This window comes from Pristis pectinata, chromosome 6 (assembly GCF_009764475.1).
Source record: "Pristis pectinata isolate sPriPec2 chromosome 6, sPriPec2.1.pri, whole genome shotgun sequence".
In the NCBI taxonomy this organism is placed as follows: domain Eukaryota; kingdom Metazoa; phylum Chordata; class Chondrichthyes; order Rhinopristiformes; family Pristidae; genus Pristis; species Pristis pectinata.
The window spans coordinates 59,167,026-59,193,175 of NC_067410.1; the positions used below are offsets into that span (position 1 = coordinate 59,167,026).

At 41.8% G+C, this 26,150-nt stretch overlaps 1 protein-coding gene across 1 annotated transcript in view; it reads left to right on the forward strand.

Annotated features, from left to right (window-relative positions):
- Positions 1 to 26,150, forward strand: part of ubxn7 (UBX domain protein 7) — a 64,362-nt gene that overhangs the window by 11,780 nt on the left and 26,432 nt on the right. The window contains exons 3-7 of the mRNA XM_052017945.1: positions 4,674 to 4,741; positions 5,349 to 5,414; positions 8,574 to 8,686; positions 14,637 to 14,783; positions 19,881 to 19,971. Of these exons, the coding sequence (XP_051873905.1) occupies positions 4,674 to 4,741; positions 5,349 to 5,414; positions 8,574 to 8,686; positions 14,637 to 14,783; positions 19,881 to 19,971 (485 nt within the window). The remainder of the gene's footprint in view (positions 1 to 4,673; positions 4,742 to 5,348; positions 5,415 to 8,573; positions 8,687 to 14,636; positions 14,784 to 19,880; positions 19,972 to 26,150) is intronic.

A 26,150-nucleotide genomic window follows, 5' to 3' on the forward strand; every position in this document is an offset into this window, starting at 1 on the left:
GCAGTATTTCATTATGCTAGGGGAACAATTGTTCTTATTCTGCAGTATCAGAGAGGTCAGTTAGTGGTAATACTAAACAGTTCAGGACAAAGTGATAATATTGGGAAGAGAAGTGGTTGGACATTTATACCCATTATTAATGTCTCCCATTGGATATGGAACTGTTTTTAAATTCATATTGGTTTGTCCGAAGCCACATTATCGCATTTTGAAGTAATTAATCACCCAAAGCTTAGCAGGTTATACTAGTGGAATAGGAAAGGGATTGAATTGGGCCCTTAGCAGGATATTTTCTACTGTGGCGACTCACCGTCTAGTCGGGCGAACCGGCTCGGCAGTCGGGTCGCGCGGCGTCGGAGTGACGAGGCCCAAGATAGCGGCGGGCCTCGTCTTTCCGAGCGACGGGGAGAACCCGCGCGCGGGAAAGTCCTGATGACGTAGGACTTGCGTCATTGCCGGTTTTTTTGGGCGGGAGTTTTTCTCCCTTAAAGGGCCCGCACAAGGCGGGAAAATAAACCAGTTCTGTTTGGCAATCCTCCGAGTAGAGTCTTGTTTTATTCTGCGGTAGCAACCGCTACATTGGTGACCCCGACGGTCCAAACGGCTTTTGGACCCGCGAAATGGACGACAGCGCAGCAGCCAACGCAGTGGCCCTCAAGCTGCCCACCTTTTGGACACTTCGGCCCAGCGTCTGGTTTGACCAGGCCGAAGCGCAATTCCACCTTCGGCAGATCACCTCCGACTCCACGAAGTACTACCATGTGGTTAGCTCTCTGGACCAGGAGACAGCTGCCCAGGTTGGAGACTTCATCCAGTTGCCTCCGGAGGAAGATAAGTACCCGGCTTTCAAAGATCTTTTGATCCGGACCTTCGGCCTCTCCCGTCGTGAGCGTGCCGCCCGCCTGCTTCATCTGGATGGCCTGGGGGACAGATCCCCATCCGCCCTAATGAATGAGATGCTGGCATTGGCCGAGGGACACAAGCCATGCCTGATGTTCGAACAGGCCTTCCTCGAACAGCTCCCCGATGACATCCACTTGTTGTTAGCTGATGCCAACTTCAGCAACCCCCGTGAGGTGGCTGCCCGGGCAGATGTCCTGTGGAGGGCCAAGCGCGAGAGCGGTTCGTCCGTCAGTCAAATCACCAGGCCGCGAGCCCAACGCCTGCCTCGCCCGGCCCCAGCAACCGAGCAGCCACGCCCCAGGAACGCAGATGACGACACGGGTGACCAGCTGTGCTTCTACCATCAGAGGTGGGGTGCGGAGGCCCGTTGATGCCGCCCACCCTGCAAGTTTCAGGGAAACGCCAGGGCCAGCCGCCGCTGATGGCTACGGTGGCTGGCCGCCGACAGAGCCTCCTCTTCGTTCAGGACAAGAAATCTGGACGGCATTTCCTCGTTGATACTGGAGCAGAGGTCAGTATTTTGCCCCCGACAGGCCGCGACACTTGTGACAGGCCACCAGGTCCTCTACTCAATGCCGCCAACGGTACAACGATACGGTCTTTCGGCACCCGTATGCTTCAATTACACTTTGGCGGCAGCCGTTTTACCTGGACCTTTACCCTTGCCACCGTCGCCCGACCACTCCTAGGCGCCGATTTCCTTCGGGCCCGCAACCTGTTAGTCGACCTGCGAAGGAAGCGGTTAGTCCACTCTAGCACTCTCCGGACCTATCCCCTGGGAGAAATCAGCCCACTAGCCCCGCGCCTGGACTCCCATTACCCTTTCTGGCGACGATTTCGCCAAGCTCCTAGCCGAATTCCCATCGATTTTGGCACCTTCGTTTACAAATTCTCGGCCCACACATGGGGTACGACACCACATCATTACCACAGGGCCACCCCTTCGTGCCCGAGCACAACGATTACCTCCAGACAAGCTCCGCCTGGCAAAGGAAGAGTTCCGTCACATGGAGGAGCTGGGGATTGTTCGCAGGTCAGACAGCCCCTGGGCCTCCCCCCTGCACATGGTCCCCAAAGCCACCGGAGGGTGGAGGCCCTGCGGCGACTACCGCAGGCTGAATGACGCCACCACCCCGGACCGCTATCCCATCCCTCACATCCAGGACTTCGCAGCGAACTTACACGGGGCCCGCATCTTTTCCAAAGTGGACCTCGTTAGGGGATACCACCAAATCCCGGTCCATCCGGATGACGTCCCCAAAACTGCGATTATCACCCCATTCGGCCTGTTGGAATTCCTTCGGATGCCATTCGGCCTTAAGAACGCCGCGCAGACCTTCCAGCGGCTGATGGACGCGGTAGGCCGAGACCTGGACTTCGTGTTCATTTACTTGGACGACATACTGATCGCCAGCCGTAACCGCCAGGAACACCTTTCCCACCTCCGCCAGCTGTATTCCCGCCTCCGCGATTTCGGCCTCACGATTAACCCGTCGAAGTGCCAATTCGGACTTGACTCTATCGATTTCCTCGGCCACAAAATCACCAGCGACGGGGCAACACCCCTACCCGCCAAGGTGGATGCTATCCGCCATTTTGCCCGCCCCGACACAGTCAAAGGCCTACAGGAATTCCTTGGGATGGTCAACTTTTACCATCGTTTCATCCCTGCAGCAGCCCGTATCATGCGCCCTCTGTTCTCGCTGCTGGCTGGTAAGGGCAAGGACATCACCTGGACTGACGAGGCTGCGGCTGCTTTCGTTAAGGCCAAAGACGCCCTGGCAGACGCCACGATGCTGGTACACCCTAGGACTGACGTCCCGACTGCCCTCACGGTAGACGCGTCCAACACCGCGGTGGGTGGGGTACTGGAACAGCTACTCGAAGGCCGCTGGCAACCCTTGGCATTTTTCAGCAAACACCTTAGACCGCCCGAACTGAAGTACAGCGCTTTTGATCGGGAACTTCTAGCGCTGTATCTGGCGGTCCGGCATTTCCGATACTTTCTAGAAGGCAGGCCTTTCACCGCTTTCACCGATCATAAGCCTCTGTCCTTTGCCTTCTCCAAAGTCTCCGATCCCTGGTCAGCTCGTCAGCAGAGACATTTATCCTACATTTCCGAGTTCACAACTGACATCCAACATGTCTCCGGAAAGGATAATGTTGTTGCTGATGCACTTTCCAGACCAACCATCCACAACCTATCCTTGGGTGTCGACTACACGGCCCTGGCTGACGCACAGCAAGCCGATGACGAACTGCCCAGCTACAGAACCGCAGTCTCGGGTCTGCAGCTCCGAGATTTCTTGGTTGGTCCAGGTCAGCGGACCCTACTTTGCGACGTTGCGACTGGTCAGCCCCACCCTATAGTCCCTGCAGCCTGGCGGAGACGCGTTTTTGACTTGGTACATGGGTTGGCGCACCCGTCCATCAGATCTACTGTCCGACTGGTCGCCAGCAAGTTTGTCTGGCATGGCCTGCGCAAACAGGTCAGTGAGTGGGCCAGGACTTGTCTGCACTGCCAGACGTCAAAAATCCAGCGACACACCAAGGTCCCACCACAGCAGTTCGAGCCTACCCGTAGGAGGTTCGACCACATACACGTCGACCTCGTGGGCGGAGGAGGAGTAGGATGTGGTTATAGTTAAAAATATTTGGGATAAGAAACTTCACGATCATGCGCACTCGGTGCCCTGATAATTGTGGTAACTATGTAATAGACCATGATTTATTTGAATGTTTCTCTACTTTGAATGGAGATGCAGTTGGGAGTTCCATGAATGACATCTACCAGTGTTTGTTTTATACTGTGGATCCTCATTTGTTGAAAACACACGTTCTACTGTATTGTCCAAGCCCAGATAATTTGTGTTTACTTATATGCCTTTGTCGCTGGTGCTGGCACCCAGCTTTCTGTTTTACCTGTTTAGAAGGGACAGGATATACACTAAAATGCTTTGTTCCCATCACTGGTCACCATGATTCTGAACTATTAACTCTGTTCCTCTTTCAAAGTTGCTGCTTGACGTGTGTATTTCCAGCAATTTTTGTTTTCAGATTTCCAACATGCCGTATTTTGTTGTAGTAATCATTTTTCTCGAGGCTGTTTGATTGAATCCTTTTATCATGGGCCTGTAATCCATCTTATTATGAATGCTTCATGAAGTGTGATAAAACATCTTTATTTTTATCAATATTTTTTCCATACTTTTATGCTTGCTGTCACCTCCTTTACAGTCATAACTTTTCTCTTTAAATTTAAACTTCACATTTGAATCCACTTCAACCCCTTTTCAGTGGAATTTACATTAGGATCTGCCAGAAATCTTCCCCAATGGACCATGTGCCACTTGCTCCACTTAATTCCCCCAAACTAGCACTCCATCATTCCTGGTCAGGTGGAAAATTGCTGATCAAGGCAGTATTGCAGGAAAATTTGTTCCTTCTAGTGCTTAAAATGAGATCAGGCAGATATCAAAATATCATTGCTGTGCTGTGTCAAAAAAAACAGAACTGCAGTATAATAGAACTTGATGCTGCACAATTCACTCTGCATCTACTATTGATGCTATATATGCTTCTAAGATCTGGTCTAGAAACCCATACAGTACAACAGCTAGCACATTTTGATGGTCAGTAACTATTTAATAGCATTACAGTTGCAATCTTTAGCTAAGTATACCAGTACTGAGCACTTAAGCTTGTGTCTTGAGAGATGACAATGCAATTTCATTCTCAGGCTAAGGTCCATTCACTTTGTATAATTTCAGGGATGAAGTACGAGCTCCAATTCCACAAAAGCAAGAAATCCTGGTGGAACCTGAACCATTATTTGGTGGTATGGTGTCTCAAATGAACACTTTTGTTAAAATTGTTTATATGTTTAATAGTTGTAGTCATGTGTTGCAGGCTTCCTGGTTTTTTGAGGGATTGAGGAAGGTTTGATGATGCAGGACAGGGTATATGTCTCTGTCCTAAGTCCTGCTGAATCCTGATATTTGGCCACATTGGAACTTGTCCAAAAGCATTACATGCATTCTCTTGTATTAGATAAAATTTGTATTTATCTCATGATTTATTAACTCCTAGATGCCTAAATCCCAATCTCAAGCAGCCAAGGGATATCCACCATTCTTTCTCCTAGCCCTCGCCACTTGTTGGATGCCAAACCTACCACCCATGCCCCTGCCCTTATCCTTGGTATCCTCCTCCACCTGCTTCCTTCCTCCTCCTTGCCCTATGCACCCACTCCCCTTGTGCTTCTGTTAGAAGTAACTTCCATGTTAATTTAAGCATGTGTTGTTCATAGTAAGTTATGCACATTACGAAGGCAAAGTTGACCCAATTTACTGCAATAGCTTTAAACTCCATAATTTTATTAAAATTGATTTGCTATTTGCGAACTGGTTTTTAATCTATTTTGATCATATTTATGCTTTTCACAGCTCCCAAACGGCGGAGGCCTGCGCGCTCCATATTTGATGGGTTCAGAGACTTTCAGACTGAAACGAGTGAGTTCAGTGTATCTTATTTTTGAGTTTGGAGAACTGTAAAAGTGGGAAGTATCTTTAGCTCTTCCATGCATTATTGATGTCTGGGAGTTTGCAAGGGAGAAATGTGTGATGATCTCAGGTAAACTTTAAAAGATGCACTTCAGAAATTTAAATGCCTATTGCTCATTACTATTTGTTTTTTGAGTCAATTAACTTAAAGGCAAGCATATTTAAAGCTGAAACATTGCGTGCTGTGCATTTTGTGTAGTGTCCTTAATTTGGAACTTTTTCTTTAAATTGGCTGTTCAGTACAGTCCGGAGGCCACACAGGTCCTTTACTCTGGTGTGCTGTTGCTCCAAATGCTTCTGCATAATCTTAGTTTATGGGGTCAAAATCTATTGTCCAGTGCCCCAAACAATTGTTCCTAAATTCATGCAGAGATTGTGATCTCCCTAGCATTTTTATCACTTGAGATTTGGTTGATGAGTTGCTGACCAGACCACTGTGTGTAGTTTGGATTCAGACTTCTATTTAATTTTTCATGATAGTACTTGATTTGTTAGTTTGACATTTATCCACCAACTAAGGGAAATGCTGGTCTCAGCACCAGACTGGACTGCTTGTACAGGAAATTTGATGGCTAAACCAATCAGTGAAAATAATCTCTAATGTGACACAGATGCCTGGACCTTTTGACCTGATTGCCATGGATGGGACCTGTATTAAAGTAATATAACCTTGAACAAAATCCAGATGATTCTTCCCATTCTGTCCACTAGCTCTATGATCTTGCAATGTGTCAATACTACGGATCAGCAAGAGATAAATAACTGATAAATTCACTGGTAAATAACCCCTAAATCTGGTGGATTTGGCTTAGGTGGGATATTAATTTGCAGATAGATCACAGCCCACCCAATTGGATTCCAATTCAAGAAGACAGTTTGGCAATGTTATAATGAGGTTTCATCCTCGTATTACCTACTATTGCACACTAAAACTTGGGCAGCTGAGTTTGGAGGCTTGGGGAACCAAATTGCAAAAGCGAGCCTGTATGCCTTTCTACATAGCTAATCTGGATCCAACAGTTTTGCCCAACAACCAGGGATGTGACATCCTTCTCTTTCCCACCACCAACACCCTGGTTTTCCAACCTTCCATCTGCCCCAGCTTTTCTTCCTTCCTACCAATTCCCAAACAAAACTCTGCTCTTCCAATCCTAAATTCTAGCTTGATGTCTAAGACCCACCAGCCTGGCAAGTAATAATTGCTACCTGCTGAATCTAGGAAATGGAGACAAAAACAGCTTGATAAGAAACCTCCTCTGGCTCCCTGCCTCTGAATTAACATCCAGCCTCTACATCATGTTAGTGCACAGATTTGCTGTGTTTGAATCTGGGAGTACTGCCAAATGTTCCTGTGTTTTCTTTATTGCCATTTTGAACCTGAAATTTGGTGACCAGATGAGAAGGCAAACTTGCTTTCACTTGCTGTAATCGGCCTTAGAAGATTAACTCTTGTCTCTTTTAGCACTGCAAATTTATTAACCATATCATGGTAAAATCATGGTAGACCTTCTAGCTGAGCTTTGATATCTCTGGGCTTGCCTGTTCTTGCTATCTGTAAGCTCATTCTCATTGTTCACGAGTCCTGCAGTCATTTCTCTTTACACTGAGACATGCTGCTAGATTCTTTTTTTGAACAGAAAATTGCTCTTCCAAATTTTTAGCAGAATCAAGCTGTGATTTGTGATTTGGATTTGACTTCACAATTGCTGAAATGCCTGAATTCTATAATAGGGATAAGGTAGAATTTATTGGCCCTTTCTGCTGTTTAAAAATTAAACTAGATACCATTTGTATGTGTGTAATTGAACACTGACATCAAGTTGTTGCTGTTGGAGTCACTGGTCCAATGTCAAAAGATTCAAATACATGCAGTGGTGTGGTTTTGTATTTATCCAATAGGTCCTCACTAAATGCGCCAGAAAAAGTTAGAACATTCAAGTTTTTCTATATTGATCTAAATATTCTAAAGCACTGGCTGTGCTAGTCCCACTGGGGTTGATAATTAGCCTTGGTCACATGCTCCAAGTGTATGTGTTAAATTCTACTTCCAGAATTTGCTTCATTAAATTTAAATGAACAGAATTTCATCAAATAAGTTTAACACACGGACTCTGCTATATAGCATGTGAGCATTGATGAATTTCTGCTCGTGTCTCAATGAGGATTCTTCAGTCTGGTTGCAGAATTGGTATTGCTTGGTTTGCACAGGAGCCAGATTGCCTATAGATGGCGACAGGCTGCTTCCCCCATTTTGCAAGCTGCAGTGTACCTACTGAACTTAGTACGCAAGTGTAAAGGCGGTATACAGCAATCTGCGAGATCAAAATCCAGGCCATAGTTTACCATACAGAAATTAGCCAAGTAAGTAAATGGCCTCTAATCTAAACATCTGCAGGAACACCCTTACAATCTTCTTTTCCCCTTCATTCCCTGCACTGTATTGTGCTTCAACGTTCCCATTTTCCTACAGCCATTTACCCTTCTGTCCATAACTCTGCCTAGTTAAATATAGATTGGGGGTTTTCTTCTTCAATTGCTATTTTCTGAAATTGACTCATCAGTAACAAGGAAGGCCTTCTGTTGTATGATCTGACAGCAGGAAAGTTGAATTAATGGTTTGTATTTCAATGCAGAAAGAGAGGCATTTCCTGATAAGCCGACAGAAAGTGGTGGCTTAGTTTAATGGGATAAGAAATTAGCTAATGTGTAAAGCTAATACGCATGTGTATTCTATATTCTCACTGCAAAGTACTGGAGTAATGATCTGGTTTTAAGTCATTGACCTCTTTGCACACCCTAATTTTTAAAAAAAATTTAACTATAAAGTAACTTGTTATGATGAAATGGCAAGAAGAAACTAGAAGTGATTCTTTAATGGGCTTAACTCCAAAGTTTAGTAAAATTCTGGAAAATTATACCTCATGGAAAAAGTGTTCACAGCTTTTAGAAACAAAAGGGTGTGACTATGTCGAACTGTAATATTGAACCCTTTGTGGCAAAACAAAATCTCTTTTTGTTACAGCTTTATGACATCAAGGTAACCATTCTGGATGTCAAAAGACAGTCCATTAATGTGTGTACTAACGCTGTGTGGTGATATGTTTACAGTCAGACAGGAGCAAGAGCTGCGGAATGGTGGTCCGGTGGACAAGAAGCTGACCACTCTGGCAGACCTCTTCAGGCCACCTATAGACCTAATGCACAAAGGCAGCTTTGAAACGGTGAGGGTTAGCATGAAATTGTAATCATGAGCAAGAATGGAATAGTGTTATTAGAGAGTTGCAGACATAATATTGGCCCAAACTTTGTAGTGGCAAATTATGATGTGGCTATCAATGCTCATTCTATAAAGGAAGAAACCTGTCAGCAATTTCTTGAGTACACGACATGTAGAAGTCAAAGTTGCTGTCAGTTAATTCCTCCTTCTCCCAGAATGTGGTTTTGAATCGTCTCCATTGGAATCTGCCAAAGTAAGTAGTTTAGTGAGCATTTCAAGTATTTATGAACTATTTTTAACCATATATTTAAAAAAAACTTACTAAAAATGTTGCATAAGCTGTATATAAACCAAAATTGCTGTTTGTAAAAGGATGTATATGTTGCTTGAAATTCCCCTAAATATTTCGAAACTTCACTTTAATTTTTTTTATTTTTTAAGCATCTGCCTTCATTTTGTACATATTCCAATATCTTTTGCACTCAGTAAAATACTTAAAATGATTTAAAAATTATGCTTTTTGTTTGGCTTGTTCTCTTTGTGTTGGGGGGGGGGGGGGGGGGGAGGAAAGCTTCAAGCTGATTGATAGCGCAGTTGACGGATGTTTGAGATCCTGCTAGATTTGATGTCTATCTGGAGCCAACATTGGGAAAGATCATATCCTTGCCATGATGATCAGTAAATTTATGGCATCTTTCTTCAGAATGCTGCTTCTTATCTGATTGCAAACTCAGGACAATTATTTTCGTTTGTAGAGTTTTCTTTTCCAATGTAGTCACAAAACTAATCATCCAAATGCTAAATGTTTGCTTAAATTGGGTGTAGTAGTCTTGAATTTTTGACTCTTGGGGGGCCTCCATTATGCACTGTTTTAAATGCAAAAGTATATGTTGGTAACTTATTCCTATTGCTTTGAAGAAATTGTCCATTTCTGGCTGGGGGTGATTTATGTGGCCTCAACAAATGTCTAAAATATGAAACCTTTCTGCTTTTTAACAGGGATAAGATGGTACTAACATTGTTGTATTTGAGTGATGGAATACTGCATAATGGAACGTTTTAATTTTTGTAGTCAATATAGTCTGTGTGTAATTATTTTCCTACATTTCAGGGACATAAGTAAAAGCAGTTGATTTTGGTAACAATTGTGGCAATGTATAGGAACATATAGAATCGGATGTTAAAATTTGAAAAATACTATGTGTTTTGTCTCTCTTGATTCCAATGCCTCGTCTGTCCACAGTTTTTATTGTCCACATTATTCTAAATATGCATTGAACTCCATAAAGTGGTTTAATGGGTAAATTCCTTTGCATATTCTGGCTTCTGAATTTGAATCTATTCCTTCTTTTAATCAAATCCATCAAATTTGCAGTTTTCAATTTTAATTTAATTCTTTCACATATTGTCAATTACATTAACTATATTTAATTGAAAATTATAGTTCAATGACTGCATAATGAAATGTGTAGTTGTTGAAAATTAGTTCAATGACTGCAAATTTCATTATGCAGTCATTGAACTATAATTTTCAATGACTACACATTTCATTATGAAGTATTTGTATGCCATTGTTTAACTGCATCACAATCTTGGTATCGCTCAGGATGCATCACCAGGAAGAGAATACTAAAGGAATTGGTGCTAAAAGGGGTCCATACAGCTTTATATATAGCATTTACGTATATATATAGTGAGATGCATTACTGATAGAACTGCTGAACTGGGAACCTGGTGCAAATAAATGGTTGTGTGGGGAGGCTGCCTGTGAGGACCAATGTTGGATGGGCTGATGCCAGTAGTGTGGCTGCTTAGTGGTTATATGCGTGGCTCGGGGCTGCACCTCAGCCAGCACGGTGAGCAGAGGTCATAACTGGGGACTGGAAGTGGTTGCTCCGTGTGTTGATAGGCCACCTGGATCCTCCGGCCTTTCATATTACCTGCTGTTGGACATGATGGAAGCTGCTGTCTACCCCTTGTTTAGCTACACAGATTTCCTCAGCCCAGAGATTTCTCTATGATAACAAACTCAATGGCCTGTCTGTCAACACATGGACCATGTGCTGCCAAGCCCCAGCAATGGCTTGCACTATCTGTGCATGCCGGGATGTAGCCCTGAGGCCCACATCTCGACTGAATGGCCCAGTGTCGACAGCCTTTCCATGCCAAGCCATGGGGCGACTCATTGCTGGGAGGGCATAGCAGAAGGCAGGGAATTGCATCAGGTTCCCAGCATGGCAGAGTACAGCAGCAGGAAGCATGAGTTTGTGCCTCGTTCTCAGTGCAGAACACACAGATGTCTTTTTTTAAAATATAACGTTCTAAGTATCTGTGAGTGCTCTAATAAATCGGCTGTCTGTGGGGTAGTGCTAAGCAGGGTACCAGTGTACTGGCGAACCTCATCCAGTTTCTTGATCTACCTTACTCAAGCCTGCATAGTTGGCTTTACTTATGTTCACACCTAGTTTCTGACTTGATGGTGTGGCTCTTGAATCAAATGTAGAATTCCATCATACTTTAGTAATTTTTCATCAGAGATTCCCTAACTATGAGATTATTAAGAAATCTATTTCATTACCCAATATTAGTTACAAACTAGTGTGCATTTCATTTGGTTCAATGACATCTAGCTGGAACTTGGAACAACTGTATGGATGGAATTGTATTTGCATGTTGATAAGACCTAGTCATTATCTACACACTTTTTCTCCCAAAATCATTCAGCCATGTCCCCAATCTCTGAAACACCCTTGAGAAACTATTTGCTGCTTACCTCTTAAGTGTGGTCCCAACTGGTTACTCAAGTTTGCAGAATTTTGCTGAAACTGGATGTTCTTCAACTAGTGTAGAAGGACCTTATGCTTCTCCCTGAGATGGGTTTCAATTCAGTTCCTCATCCAAGAGACAGCTGAGCAATCCTTCAGCAGCTGCACTGGAATGTCAGCTTCAAATTCGCATTCAAGCCTCTAGAGTGGAACTTCTACATTGTAATCCACAGATGAGAATACGTTGGGTCATAATTTGAGATTGGAATCGATTCAAAAATGCTAAAATCTACAAAGGGAATGAAATGTCTGGTAACAAAAATGTACCAGTATTTGTGGATTTAGAGGAATTAGACTTGTGATGGCATGACAACTACCATTTATGTATCTTCAGAGTCCTGACGACAAAAGAAAACTCAAGACTTGATGGATTTTTTTTGTTACCTTTGAGATGAGACTAGATAATCTTGCAATGTACAAAATTTCAGAGCTAGGTTCAAATGAGGTACACAAACACCATTGGAAATTCAGAGAAACTTCTTCAAAAGGTGGAACAATGGCCTGTACAATTAATTTGGAAGGAAGCTAAAGTCTTATGAAGGAAACAGACAAGGTGTCTGGTACTGGAAGAAATGATTGCATATAAAGGTGTGTAGTGATACCTACTAGAAGAGGGGAGATGACAGACTAGACAGACTGTCTCCAGAAATGAATTGCTCTGCTCGTAATGCTGAAGGGGAGCCATTTGGATGTTAGAGGTAACATGAAAAGTTGGGGTGTTAAAATTATTTTGTATGTTTAGTGGTTTCAGTGTTTTCTCCTAATTTGATGTTGAAAGTGGGGGACTGCATGTAATTTTTTAAAAATTACATTTGGTACAGTCTCCTTTCTATTTGCTGGATGTTGCAACAGGTTCTTTTGTGCCATTATGTGACTGAAAGGAGATTGTTATGCGTTTTAAATCTATGTCTCCTGGCTTGAACCATCCACAAGTAGGTATGCCTTCCTTCTATTTAAACCAGTCATGACCTTGTACATGTCTTATCACATTTCCACTCAACCTCCTTTGCTTAAAGGAAAACACCATCTCCAATCTCCAATCCAACCTCGTAGATGAATCAAGATTTTACTCTGTTTAATTTCTTCTTTGTTTTTTGTCTGTATCATCTTGAATGCTATTGCATTGTCCATATCAAAGATTCCTTCCAAGATGCTTTTGGGTGTCCCAACAATCTGAAAGCATTAGTATTTATTATATAGGTCATCCTCTCAACTTGTTTCCTTTTTTCTTCTGTTTTCTCCTTGCTACATCCTCTTACATTGATTTGAAGGAGAAAACATTGTTTTACAGACTCAGACCTTTTGTACATCCTTGCATCGCACAGTTTTTTTTCCATCCAGTCTTCCGTAACCCAGATTTGTTAATGCCCTATCTCCATTTCTTTAATGCTATCCACTAGTTTCAAACCACAATTGCTTTGCATCCTGTACTTCGGTCCCTCCAGTTTCTCTTTTTTTAAAAGAAAAACACAAGGTATAGGACCAATGTAATTCTTGCTAGATTGATAAAATTATTAATATACAGGGTATAATTTGCAATGCATGCTTGAGTACTAAAATGGATAAATAAATTATCCATTGAAAGCATGCAGTCATTTTGTGCGCATTTACTTGTTAGCAAAAAGGGAAGAAAACACATTGAGGGTGGATATTCCCTGATGTCGAGATTTTCCAAAGCAGATGCTGACCATGTGACTAGAAACTGCAGATTTGTTTTCTGCAAAAGGATAAAGACTCCACTGCATGAAAATGATACAACACATCATCAAATAAAGTTACAATAAGGGTCCTGGTTTTGGATTCTAAATGTCAGCTAACATGTAATGTTAACCTGATTAAGTAATTTAAGGAAGGCACCATTTTGTAAGTCGGTACATGAGAGAAGTCTGGACAAAGGAACTTAAGGGTGTTCTGTCCTTGTGCAAATTCCAACAGTTACTCACTCCTCTGCAGAACATGAAGAGACATTTCAGTGGGACGATATGGCATTCAAAGAAAACGTTAGTTTTATTTTATCTCTGCGATTTACTGTGCAAATCCATTGAGGAGCAGGTTCCAAGTGACATACACAAATACAGGCAGCATCTATGGAGAGAAATAAACAGTGGGTGTTTTGCGTTGAGACCCTTCAGGACAGGAAAGGAAGAGGGCAAAAGCCAGAACAAGTGACATACCTTGTGGGTAAGGGTAGCTTTATTTTACTGAACAGTGTTGGCAATTGCCAAAGGGTGAGCAATGAAGAGTAGTGCCTTGGCAGCAGCAAGACTTTGTGTAGCAATACAGTTATAGCTACAGCCAAAGCTGGCACTTGTTTATTGGGTTCTTTTGTCTAAGGTTTGTTCTAATTAGAGCTTTATAAACACTTGGGTCAACGAGATTGCCTCCCACAGGTTTGCTTGTATTTCCAATGAACTGAAGTTAAATACTTATCCAAATTAATTGATATTTTCTGGTTTCCACATAAAATTATCAGAAGTCCAGGTTATTTCAGAGGATCATTTATATGTCATGTTTGTAGGAGTCTAGTTTGTCCATGAATAAACCTCATTTGGTAGTTGTTTATGGAAGGAAGCAGCAATTAGAAGACACTTGACCCAATAATATTTGGATTACATTTACAATGTTGGAATGTGCACAACCAAAAGGGAAGAAGTTCAAGTGGTTGCTAGAATAGTTTAGGAGTACTTTTTGCCAAATTTGCATTGAATGTATCATTGACTATTGCACAGTATTTAACTAATTTGTGTAAGCTTTACAAAATATTTAGTGGCATGCTCTCGTGCATGTGGGTTTTTTTTCCCTAGTGTGTGTGCTCACACTTTTGCTCATTGGTCTGTCTCAGCTTAGAGGGATTGTGACAGTACAGCCTCTGTTGTTCCCCTATCAGGATATCACAACAATTCTGGGCTGGTTTTTTTCTCTTAGTGGGTATGGATCAGTGATCATTGAAAGGTACCAGAGGCAGATGTACTGGAGATTCTGTGGGTGTCTGTTTCTTTACCAGCTTGTGTAATAATTCTATAGATTGCATTTGTTTGAGCGTGAGTTCCAATGCAATTTATGACGGTGCTTAATATTTATTATGAAATTACAACATTCCAATATATTCTCCCTTTCCTCTTTGGACAGGCGAAAGAGTCAGGACAGCTGCAGAACAAGTGGTTGATGGTAAATATTCAGAACGTACAAGACTTTGCCTGTCAGTGCTTGAACCGTGATGTTTGGAGCAATGAGGCAGTGAAAACCATCATTCGAGAACACTTCATCTTTTGGCAGGTACAGGGAAGTGGGGCTAAGGGGTGGGGGAGTGAAGGTATTACAAGCTTCAGTGAATACATACAGTACATTCTATTGAAATGAAAATAACTGTTCTATCATGGTACTTCAAAATTTGTTCCAGTGAAATGAATGCACAGTTAATTTTTGTTTTCTATTGCTGTTACTGCCATGGCAGATTTTGCTGATATTACACTTGCCTGCATGCAGAACTAGAGTAGGTTGTGAAAGCTTACCTTCCATCTGTTACAGTTAGAAAATTAGGCATGCTCTGTTTCTTCACTTGTGCTCCTCATTGCCCAGTTCTTCTATATGCAGCTCACCCGGCTAAGTCTTTACATGCAAAATCAGTTATGAATCCTAAATTTAAAAGTAAATGTTACTATAAAGTTACATCTTCAGAAGAAGAGTTGAAAGAGCATCTGATTAAGAACAGTTCCAAGCAGGATCCCTTGGATAATTAAATCTGAAAATCAACTTTGTAGGACCTTTTTGAGGCATAACGGCACTTCAGAACACACCACTTTGAAATTCAATATGTTTCCTTAACATTAAGATACTTTTGAGATGTATTTTGATACATAATTAGTCATGCATTTTTAACTTCAATTTATTTTAAGTGCAGTTAGTAATCTGCCCAAATTTTCATAGCTTTTCCATTTTTGACAAGCTATAAACAATTGACAGCCTTTTGTCACATTTAATGTACAGAATCTTACATTAAAATCCAGTTTTCTGTGAAATTGAATTAAATTACTTTGAGTTATCTTCTACTCATTACCTGCCAATGTAAGGGAATTCCTTGAATGCATGCAAGAAAGAATAATACAAGGGAAAAAAGAAGGGTAATGGGATTCCGCTGAGAACTATTATGGACTTGTTAGGCTGAATGGCCTCCTTCTCTATTACAAGTAAATAAACAAAAGAACAAGCATACTGTGTCATTCATAACATCAGGATTCCCCCAAACACTTTACAGCCATGAAATACTTTGTGGTGTAGTCACTGTAGGAAGCAAGCAACCAATTTTTCCTGCAAACATTGATGTCATATGACCAGATTATCAACTTTAATGATTGGGTGATAAATAGTAGTGAGGATTCAAGGGATAAGAACTGTGCACTTCAGAATAACTTCAGGAGATCCATTAAGCTCACTTGAGAGCAGTTGGCATCTCCAAACAATGCAGCGCTTCCTTTGCCATACTGGAACGTCAGCCTATGTTTCTGTGCTTGGATCTCTGGAGTGGAATTTGAACCCAAAGTTTTCTAACTGCGCACCAAGGATCTTCTGAGTTGAGTGTTGCCTTCTGTTGATTTTGTGAATTCTTCCTTGGACATTTTTGTTGGTTGATTGATCATTTCCACCTGCACTTTATTGCCAAGTACTTTATAGCTCATTGAAACAATGATAAATTAGCTAAATGGTCTTCAAGTCTTTGTTAAAATGATTGTCCGTAAGAAATAGGAGCAGGAGTAGGCCATCTGGCCTGTCGAGTCTGCTCCGCCATTCAATAATATCATGGCTGATCTGGCCGTGGACTCAGCTCCACCTACCTGCCTTTTCCCCGTAATCCTTAATTCCCCTACTATGCAAAAATCTATCTAACTGTGTCTTAAATACATTTTATGAGGTAGCCCCTACTGTTTCCCTGGGCAGAGAATTCCACAGATTCACTACTCTCTGGGTAAAACAGTTTCTTCTAATCTCCGTCCTAAATCTATTCCCCCAAATATAGTCCCAGGCGACTCAATCCCTCCTCATAGGCTGACCCCCACATCTCCAGAATCAACCTGGTGAACCCCCTCTGCGTGGCCTGCAAAGTCAGTATATCTTTCCTCAAGTAAGGAGACCAGAACTGCACGCAGTACTCCAGGTGCGGCCTCACCGGTACCCTGTACCATTGCAGCATAACCTTCCTGCTCTTAAGTTCAATCGCTCCAGCAATGAAGACCAACATTCCATTTGCCTTCTTGATAACCTGTTGCACCTGCAAACCAACCTTTTGCGATTCATACACAAGCATTCCCAAGTCCCTCTGCACAACAGCATGCTGCAATCTTTCACCATTTAAATCATAATCTGAAATGCTATTTTCCTTCCAAAGTGGATGACCTCACATTTACCAACGTTGTACTCCATCTGTCAGATCCTTGCCCACTCATTTAACCTATCTATATATCTCTCTGCAGACTCTCTGCATCCTCTCCACAATTTGCTTTTCCACTCAATTTAGTGCCATCAGCAGACTTAGATACACTATACTCGGTCCCCTCTTCCAAATCATTAATGTACATCATGAACAGTTGCGGGCTCAGCACCAACCCCTGCTTCACTCTGCTCTCCACTGATTGCCAACAAGAGAAACACCCATTTATCCCAACTCTCTGCCTTCTATTGGTTATCCAATCCTCTATCCATACTAATACATAACCCCCAACTCCATGCATCCGTATCTTATGCATTAGTCTTTTATGTGGCACCTTATCGAACACCTTCTGGAAATCCAAGTACACAACATCCACCTGTTTCCCTCTATCCACTGTGCTCACTATATCCTCAAAGAACTCCAGTAAGTTTTTCAAACAGGACCTGTCCTTCCTGAATCCATGCTGTGTCTGCCTGATGGAACCATTCCTATCCAGATGTCTCACTATTTCTTCCTTAATGGTAGCTTCAAGCATTTTCCTGACTACAGACGTTAAGCTAACTGGCCTATAGTTACCTGCCTTTTGCCTACATCCTTTTTCAAATAGGGGTGTGACATTCGCTGTCTTCCAATCTGCTGGGACCTGCCCAGAGTCCAGAGAATTTTAGTAAATTATCACAGATGCCTCTACTATAACTTCTGCCATTTATTTCAGTACCCTGGGATGCATCCCATCAGGACCAGGGGACTTGTCAACCTTTAGACCCACTAGATTGCTCATCACTACCTCTTTAGTGACATTGATTATCTTGAGGTCCTCACTTCCCATCACATCCATAACATATCTCTTTGGCACGTTAGACATGTCCTCCACAGCGAAGACAGACACAAAGTAGTCATTCAAGGCCTCGGCCATGTCTGCATTACCCAATATTAATTCCCCCTTCTCATCTTCCAAGGGACCTACGTTCACTTTAGCCACCCTTTTCTGTTTTATATAATTATAAAATCTTTTATTATCTTTTTTTATATTTTGTGCTAGTTTACTTTCATACTCTATCTTCCCTTTCCTTATTGCTTGCTTACGGGTTCTTTGTTGCTTTTTAAAGTTTTTGCAATCTTCCAGTTTCCCACTACTCTTGGTGACATTGTATGCATGAGCTTTTAGCTTGATGCCTTCTTTTATTTCCTTAGTTATCCAAGACTGGCTCTTCTCACCCTTACTGTCCTTGCTTTTAACTGGAATATACTTTTGTTGAGCACCATGAAAAATGTCTTTGAAAGTTTTCCACTGTTCCTCAACTCCCACCATCTAGCCTGTGTTCCCAGTCTACGCTAGCCAGCTCCTCCTCCATCCTGTTGTAGTCTCCCTTGTTTAGGCATAATACACTGGTTTTAGATTGAACTATTGACCCTCCATTTGTATGAGAAATTCAATTGTACTGTGATCACTCTTTCCAAGAGGGCCCCTAACTACAAGATCATTAATTTTACCTGTCTCATTGCACAGGACCAGATCTAAGATAGCATTTTCCCTGGTAGGTTCACTGGCATGCTGTTCAAGAAAGCTATCACTGATACATTCTCTGAAGCCCTCCTCAAGATTGTGTCAACCACATAGATTAGGCGAATCAAGTTGGAAGTTAAAGTCCCCCATGACAACTGCTGTTCCATTTTTACATGCATCAAATATTTCTTGGTTTACTGTCTATGCCACTGTAATGTTATTATTTGGTGGCTTATAGACAACACTCACCAGTGATTTTTTTTTCCCCTTTACTATTCCTAATCTCTATCCAGATGGACTCAACATTCGTATCCTTAGATCATATATCGTCTCTCACTGTTGCCCTGATCTCATTAAGAGCACTACCCCACCTCCCTTAACTTCCTGCCTATCCTTCCATATTACCTGATACCCTTGGATATTTAATTCCGAATCATCTCAACCCTGCAAGCACGTTTCTGTAATGGCCACTAAATCATACCCCATTGCACTGATTTGTGCCACAAGTTCACTGACCTTGTTTTGAATACCACTGACATTCATATAAAGTGCCCTTACACTCATTGTCCTTGTAGAATCTAGTAACCTTTGTGTCCTTTGCATTTGACTTTTCTGTACTCCACTCTTACTTTTCTCTTTTCTAACTTTTGCTTTGGTCTCTGCATTGCTTCCCTTCGTCTTTCTGCATGGATTCCCATCCCCCTGCTGTATTAGATTAAACCCTCCCCAACAGCACTAGCAAACAATCCCCCAAGGTCATTGATCCAAGTCCTGTCCAGGTGTAGACTGTCCAGTTTGTCTAGAGCTTAAGCAAATGCCTGCTGAAAACCAAGTTCTTAAAGCTTTGCATTTGCGATGGCTTAATACTTTCCATGTATTTTTACTCTTGAAACGAAATACCAAGTGTGTGGTATTGTTTAAAGGGGAACTGAGGACAAGGTTCAAGTTTTAAATTGAGAGAACTTCTCTTTTAGAGGTATCTCAAAGCTTCAAATTGTTTTGAAAGGATAGATTTCAAGTGCACCATGAAGGTTCATACTTCCACTTGAAGCAATCTACGAATGTTGCAATTCTCATTCATCAACAAAAGATCAGCATTCAGCTGGATTTTAATTTCACATTTCATTCTTGGCAAAGGAGTGAAAGTGGAAAAATTTAATCACCAATTTTGATATTTAAACACATGGTTATTTTCAAGGTGAAGTTGTCCTTTTACACTGAAACTCCTTGAGAGATTTCATTAACACAGGCTGCTGTGAGCACATCACAAAGAGGTGAAATGGAAGCCAGCAGGTGCTCAAATTTTCCGTGCTTGATTATTATCTGGGTGCTTTTCAGTTTGACAACATATTCATTTACCATTTGTTTTCATTAATAGTATCTTTGCATATATTTCAAGAGTGCAATCTACAAGAAGGCCATGTTTTCCTCTTCTTCCCAGGTATACCATGACAGTGAAGAAGGACAGCGATATGTTCAATTTTATCAACTCTCAGATTTCCCTTATGTGTCCATACTAGACCCCCGCACTGGTAAGCATCTTTTCAGATTTAATATTCTAAAACTCTCTTTAAAAGAGAAATTAGTTTTCTGTTTGGTAACCCAGACTGCTTACAGTTGTGCTTGCTTCATGAATGGAAGCACTTTGCTATTTACGAAGAAAAAGATGGTTTTTGTATCTTTTGCAAGATTTCAATCATGTCTGTGTTGCGCTGTTCGATTGCTTGATACATTGAGTGAACTGTTTAAAAGGGAATCTCTTCGACAGAGCTCCTTTAAAAGCTCATGTTGTAGCCTCTTATTTTAACTAACTATTCTTTAAATTCAGTCACAGCTGTCATTTCAACCTGATCCCCTTGATGCAGGGATGATATTTTGTATTAAAATGGATCAATGCTGCTGAATAGAAATAAATAGGCGATTTAGCAGAATTGTTAGCTACTTAGAACGAAGGTTCCCATGGATCAAAATCTCGAGATGGGCTTTCAATATACCTGGCTGATTGTGTGTCTGAATTCAGCACGTGCTTTGGAAGCTGATTTTGGAATCCAATAATTTTGGAAATGTGTGCTTACACCACTTGTCCATTGATGTAGCACTGCTTCAAAATTGTTTAAGATATATCTGGCTGGTTCACAGCACTAAAACAGAAAAGATTAAAAGTGGCGAATCAGGCATAATATCTTTAGTCAGTCTTTAGCACAATGTTAAACCAAGCCTGTGAATGAAAATTAGTGTTGAACATGTTTAATGACTGTGGAGCTCTGGTCTTCAGGTTAGGAGATGTATTGATATTTTTACTTCTCATTGACCATTTGGTTTGGAAACCACTTTCTCATCAGTAACTGTTACTAGCTCATTTTGCCACCAAGCATTGCTCTTCAGTGTTTTTTCCAGACACCAATGAAAGGTCACTAAGATTTGACAGTTGGACTTCTTTAAGGTGCCTTTAGATCAGAAGAGAGCTTCAGTGGTAGATCTAAATGTATGTTATTTTTACAGGGAACCAAACTTTGGGTATGATGGCAGTGGGAATGTGAAGGTAACATTAATAGAAAAGTCTGCTTTGAACCTAAAATTATTGGATGTGCCAAAAAGCTCTTTTTAATAAATTTTATCTAAAGGACCTTGGAAGTGCTCCATTCTAGGTTTTGAACATATGTTGCTATTCTGACCAACAGTTGTCATTACTGTGACATGGTTCTATTGAAAGATGATACTTGGTGATGGATTTCCTTACTCCATATTTTTGGGCTGTGTGTTGCTGGTGACTTGTGTATTTATTGCTTGTATGTAATTACCTTGACAAAGGTGATAGTGACCCAGCTTCTTGAAGCACTGCAGGTCTTGGGTGCTCCTACAAGGTGTTAGGTAGGGAGTTCCAGGACTGACCCAGCTATGATAAATGACTGATACCAATATATTTGCTCTTAAGGATGGCTTGTGAACGGGAGAGTATCTGCTGATATTGTCTTTTCCATACCCTTGTCGAGCTGTGTTTGTCCTGGATGACATCAAGGTTCTTGAATCTGCACTCATTATATAAGTGAAGTCTATTCCATAACACTCCTGATGTGTGTCTTGTGGATGGTGGAAAGACTTGGGGAGTCATTTGGCAGGATGTCCAGTATCTGACCTGCTTTTGTAGACAGTATTTCTGTGGATGTTCCAGGTACGATTTAGTCAGTGTTGAACAACCCTTGCCTTCCTCAAACCAGATACTGATGTAGGGATCTGAGATGCTTATACCATTGAATGTCTTGCTGTCCTGTCCTCTTTTGGAAAAATATTGGAAAGATATTCTTAACATTATTTCAAATGTATTGAAGACTGATTTACAACCTCATCCTATCACTGCAATTTTTGGATTACCAAGGATAGAGTCTGGCCATCTATCTGCCTCCGCTAACCGTATGATTGCCTTTGTTACATTAATGGCCAAACGATCTATTTTGCTTAAATGGAAGGATCCAATACCCTCTACTACTTTTCAATGGTTCTCTCAAACTATATCATGTTTAAACTTGGAAAAAATTAGGAGTGGTACTATTGATCCTTCGCTTAAATTTGAGGAAGTTTGGAGTCCATTTATTCAATATTTTCACATGATATAGATCCCCTTGTAATAACCTTTCAACTTCGAGGAATGGAGTCAATGACATAATATTGCTCTGTTTCTACTGAGAAATTTTAGTCCATTTTTTTTGTTTAGCTTAGTTTGGTTTGATATTGCTTTTATTCTTATTGTTTTTCTTATTGTTTTGGGGATTTTTTTTGCTTTCTTTTATATCTATATAATAAATCTTTTTCTTTCCTTTCTTTTATATTATATTTATTCACTAAGAGATCGTTGGATTTACAGATTTTTTTAATACTTTATTGTTCTTTATGATTATCCATGCCATGATTGTTCTCCTGACCTCTTTGTATTACATGTACAAATATTGATGTTATATATTAATCTGTATTAATTTGAAAACTAATAAAAAAGATTGAAAAAGAAAAAATAATGTCTTGCTGAGGATGGTCATTGTCCAGTATTTGTGTGATGTGACTTCCTATTTCAGTCTCTGCCTGAATGCTGAATATTAGGTGTGGACTTCTTCATTTTGTTAGATGCTGCAAATGAAATTAAACGTAATGGAGTCATTACTGAATAGCCCTAACTCTGACCATAAGAAGATCATTGATGAAGCAGGTGAAGATGGTTGAGCCTGGAACATAGACCTGAGGAACTCCTGCTGCAGGGTACTGGGTCTTTAACAATCACAGGCATCTGAGTATTTTCCCCTTGATGCCATTGACTTCAGTTTTACCAGGGTTCCTTGATTGCCTGGATATCAAGGGCAGTCTTTGCCACCTCACCTCTGGAATTCAGCTTTAGATCAAGGCAGTGATGAGGCTTGGAGGTTGTGGCCCTGGCAAATCCCAAACTTGGCATGGTGATCTCGAACATGCTATGGTACTTAAGTGTCAATAACATTGTTCCCTGACTTTCATGATTAAGGTTAGACTGGCAGGTGGTAAGTAACTGAATTGGATTTGGGAGCTCGGGAATTGGAATTGATTTATAATTGTCACATGTACTGAGGTACAGTGGAAAAACTTGTCTTGCAATATGGTTCATATGGTCCATTCATTACACAGTGCATCAGGGTAGTACAAGGTAAACCAATAACAGAATGTAGAATAAAGTGTAACAACTACAGAGAAAGTGCAGTGCAGGTAGACAATAAGGTCCAAGGTCACAACGAGGTAGATTGAGAGGTCAAGAGTCCATTTTTGTCATACTAGGTAACCGTTCAATAGTCTTATAACAGTGGGATAGTTGTCCTTGAGCCTGGTGGTGCGTGCTTTCAGGCTTTTGTATCTTCTGCCCATTGGGAGAGGGAAGAAAAGAGAATATCTGGGGTGGGTGGGGTCTTTGATTATGCTGGCTGCTTCACCGAGGCAGCAAGAGGAAAAGACAGAGACCCTGGAGGGGAGGCTGGTTTCCATAATGTGCTGAGCTATGTCCACAACTCTTCACAGTTTCTTCCGGTTCTGGGCAGAGCAGTTGCCATACCAAGCGGTGATGCATCTGGATAAAATGCTTTCTATGGTGTATAAATTAAAAATGGGTGGGGCTCGACGGGGGCATGCCAAATTTCTTTAGCCTCCTGAGGAATCAGAGGTGCTGGTGAGCTTTCTTGGCCATGGTGTCTACCTGATTAGACCAGGGCATACTATTGGTGATGTTCACTCCTAGGAGCTTGAATCTCTCAACCCTCTCGACCTCAGTAGCATTGATGTAGATAGGAGCATGTGCGCTGCCCTGCATTCCTGAAGTCAATGACCAGCTCTTTATTTTGCTGACATTGAGGGAAAGGTTGTTGTCATGACACATGTCACTAAGTGGAATCAGTGCTAAAAGTGGTCATTGTAGCACTGTATAAATGAGATGCATTACCAACATTACTGGGAAGCTGGTTGGGGGCCTCGACTGTCTGTTGGCACTCTGGCAGCAATGAAATTAAAGTGATCTCATTGCCACATGGCTTGGTGTGGAATAAGCCATTGAGGCAGTATATAGTGCCTGTCAGTTTGGGCTGGTGTTGGATGCACTGGAGAAAGTGTTATGGCTGCTTGGTGCTGAGATGTGGGGGCCAAGGATACACTCTGGCTGACATGGTGAGTGTGGGTCATTGCTGAGGAACAGCAGCATCTGCTCCATGTGTTTGATTGTCTAGACCCAACAGTCTGTCACATCGCCTCCTGTTGAATGTGATGGAAGCTGTAGTCTCCCCCTCTCTGTTTGGCTGCACTATTGCCATAGATTTTTCTATGATGAATCCCGCATCTCAGCAGTGAGCGGGCACACCCTTCACCCCATGTCATCCAACACTAGCCTTCACAGGCAGCCCCTGCACATTGCCTCAGTGGTTGACTCCATGAGGCAGTGTAAGATTGTTTCATTGCTGTGGGAACACTAGTCTGTGGCAGGGGTTTGTGCCGGGTTCCTTTGCAAGCACAAAGAGGAATTGGTGTTCAGTGGTGTAGTGTTAATGGGGCACTGGTATACTGGGACAGCTTGGCTTTTTCTGGGATGCGAGTCTTCAGAGGTGCTTTTGGTTCATTAGCCTTTGCTGTATCCATTGCTATCGGTCATTTCTTGCTTATCACGTGGTGAATCAACTCTGCTGACAGTGGGCATCTGTGATGATGGAAGTATGTGGCAAGTGCTTCAGATATTTTGTTGGACTTGTATGTTGGGCCTCATCTTTGTATGTTCTTACAGCTGCCTTCCAATAGCTGTTTCTTCCCTCCATTTTTGACTAGATGTGGCAAACTACAGATCTTTCTGTATGATCTGTTTGTGGGACTGCTTAGTTCTGGTTTTTGTAGGCTGTTGAACACTCATACTTCATCTGGTCACAACTTCATCTGGTTAGCACTTCATTTGTAGGTCCAGTTGATGTAGTTTCTGCACTCATTGAACCAAGGTTGATCCTCTGCGTCGAGCTTAACTGTGAAGCGAGGATAATGCAGGCCCATGAGATTACTGATTGTGGTGGAGTATATTTCTGTGGCTGATATCCTACAGGAACTCATGGTTGTCCAGTTATCAGCTGCTAGATCTGCTCTATTCCAGTGCTAATGCCACACAACACTATGGAGGGTGTCCTCAGTTTGGACAAGTCTCCACAAAAACTGTGGGATTACTCAGAGTGTTCCTGCCATGGCTGAAGGTGTCTGCAATAAGTAAATTGAGGGCAAGATCAAATCGGTTTACCTCTTCCTCAGATTTGCTCAGCACTAGTTGTAGACCCAGTGTGTGGCTGGCTGTCCTTTAGGATGCCACCAGCTTTGTGTAATCTGCAAAGCCCACCATGGTGATGGACATTTGAAGCCCCCCATTCAACCCAAGGATATTATGTATTTGTTCTGTGACTCTTTCAAAGGTTGTTTTCAGAGGTTAATTGAGAGTCAACCACAGGCTGTCATACATAGGGGCAAGTTAGCAGATTTCTTCCCCGATGGACATTGGTGAACCAAATGTTTTCCTCCAATCTGATAATTTCATGGTCACCATTCCATAACCTTACTCTTTTACTTATTTCCAGGTTACTCAGTTAACTGAAATTAGAATCCACCATTGCTTTGGTGGGATTTGAGCTAATATCTCTAGATTACTGGTTCAGTAATTTAAACCCAACACCACAGTTCCCCCATTCTGCTGTGAATGCATTTATTATTAAATCGTGAGTGATTCTTGAAAATTAACATGTCAGGATTATCAAGTGTTACATTGCTGATATTAAGCAGCCATTGTTCATGCGCAAGCCTGAACAGTGAATATTATGACCATACCAGATTAACTTTCCCAATAAAAATATTCCAAGGAAATCAGACAAAGTCCTTCACCACATCATTGGGGAAATTTGCATCCCTCTGTCAAGTTTAGGAGTAAAAGTTGCTCAAGTAAGAATTACTGAATCTCCTTGTAATTGCATGGAATTTGAGAGGTATTTGAGTTATGGAAACATCAAGGTCATGCAGTATGAACTACTGGTTGTACAATTTTGATTTGGATATACAAGCACAATAGTTTTGAATAGATATTATCATGGATATGCACCAGTTTGCACAGCATATAATTAATGGGTGGAGTTATTTAACAAAAGTGTAGCAGAGGTTGCACAGGCAATTCAAAGTGTATTGCTAAATCAAT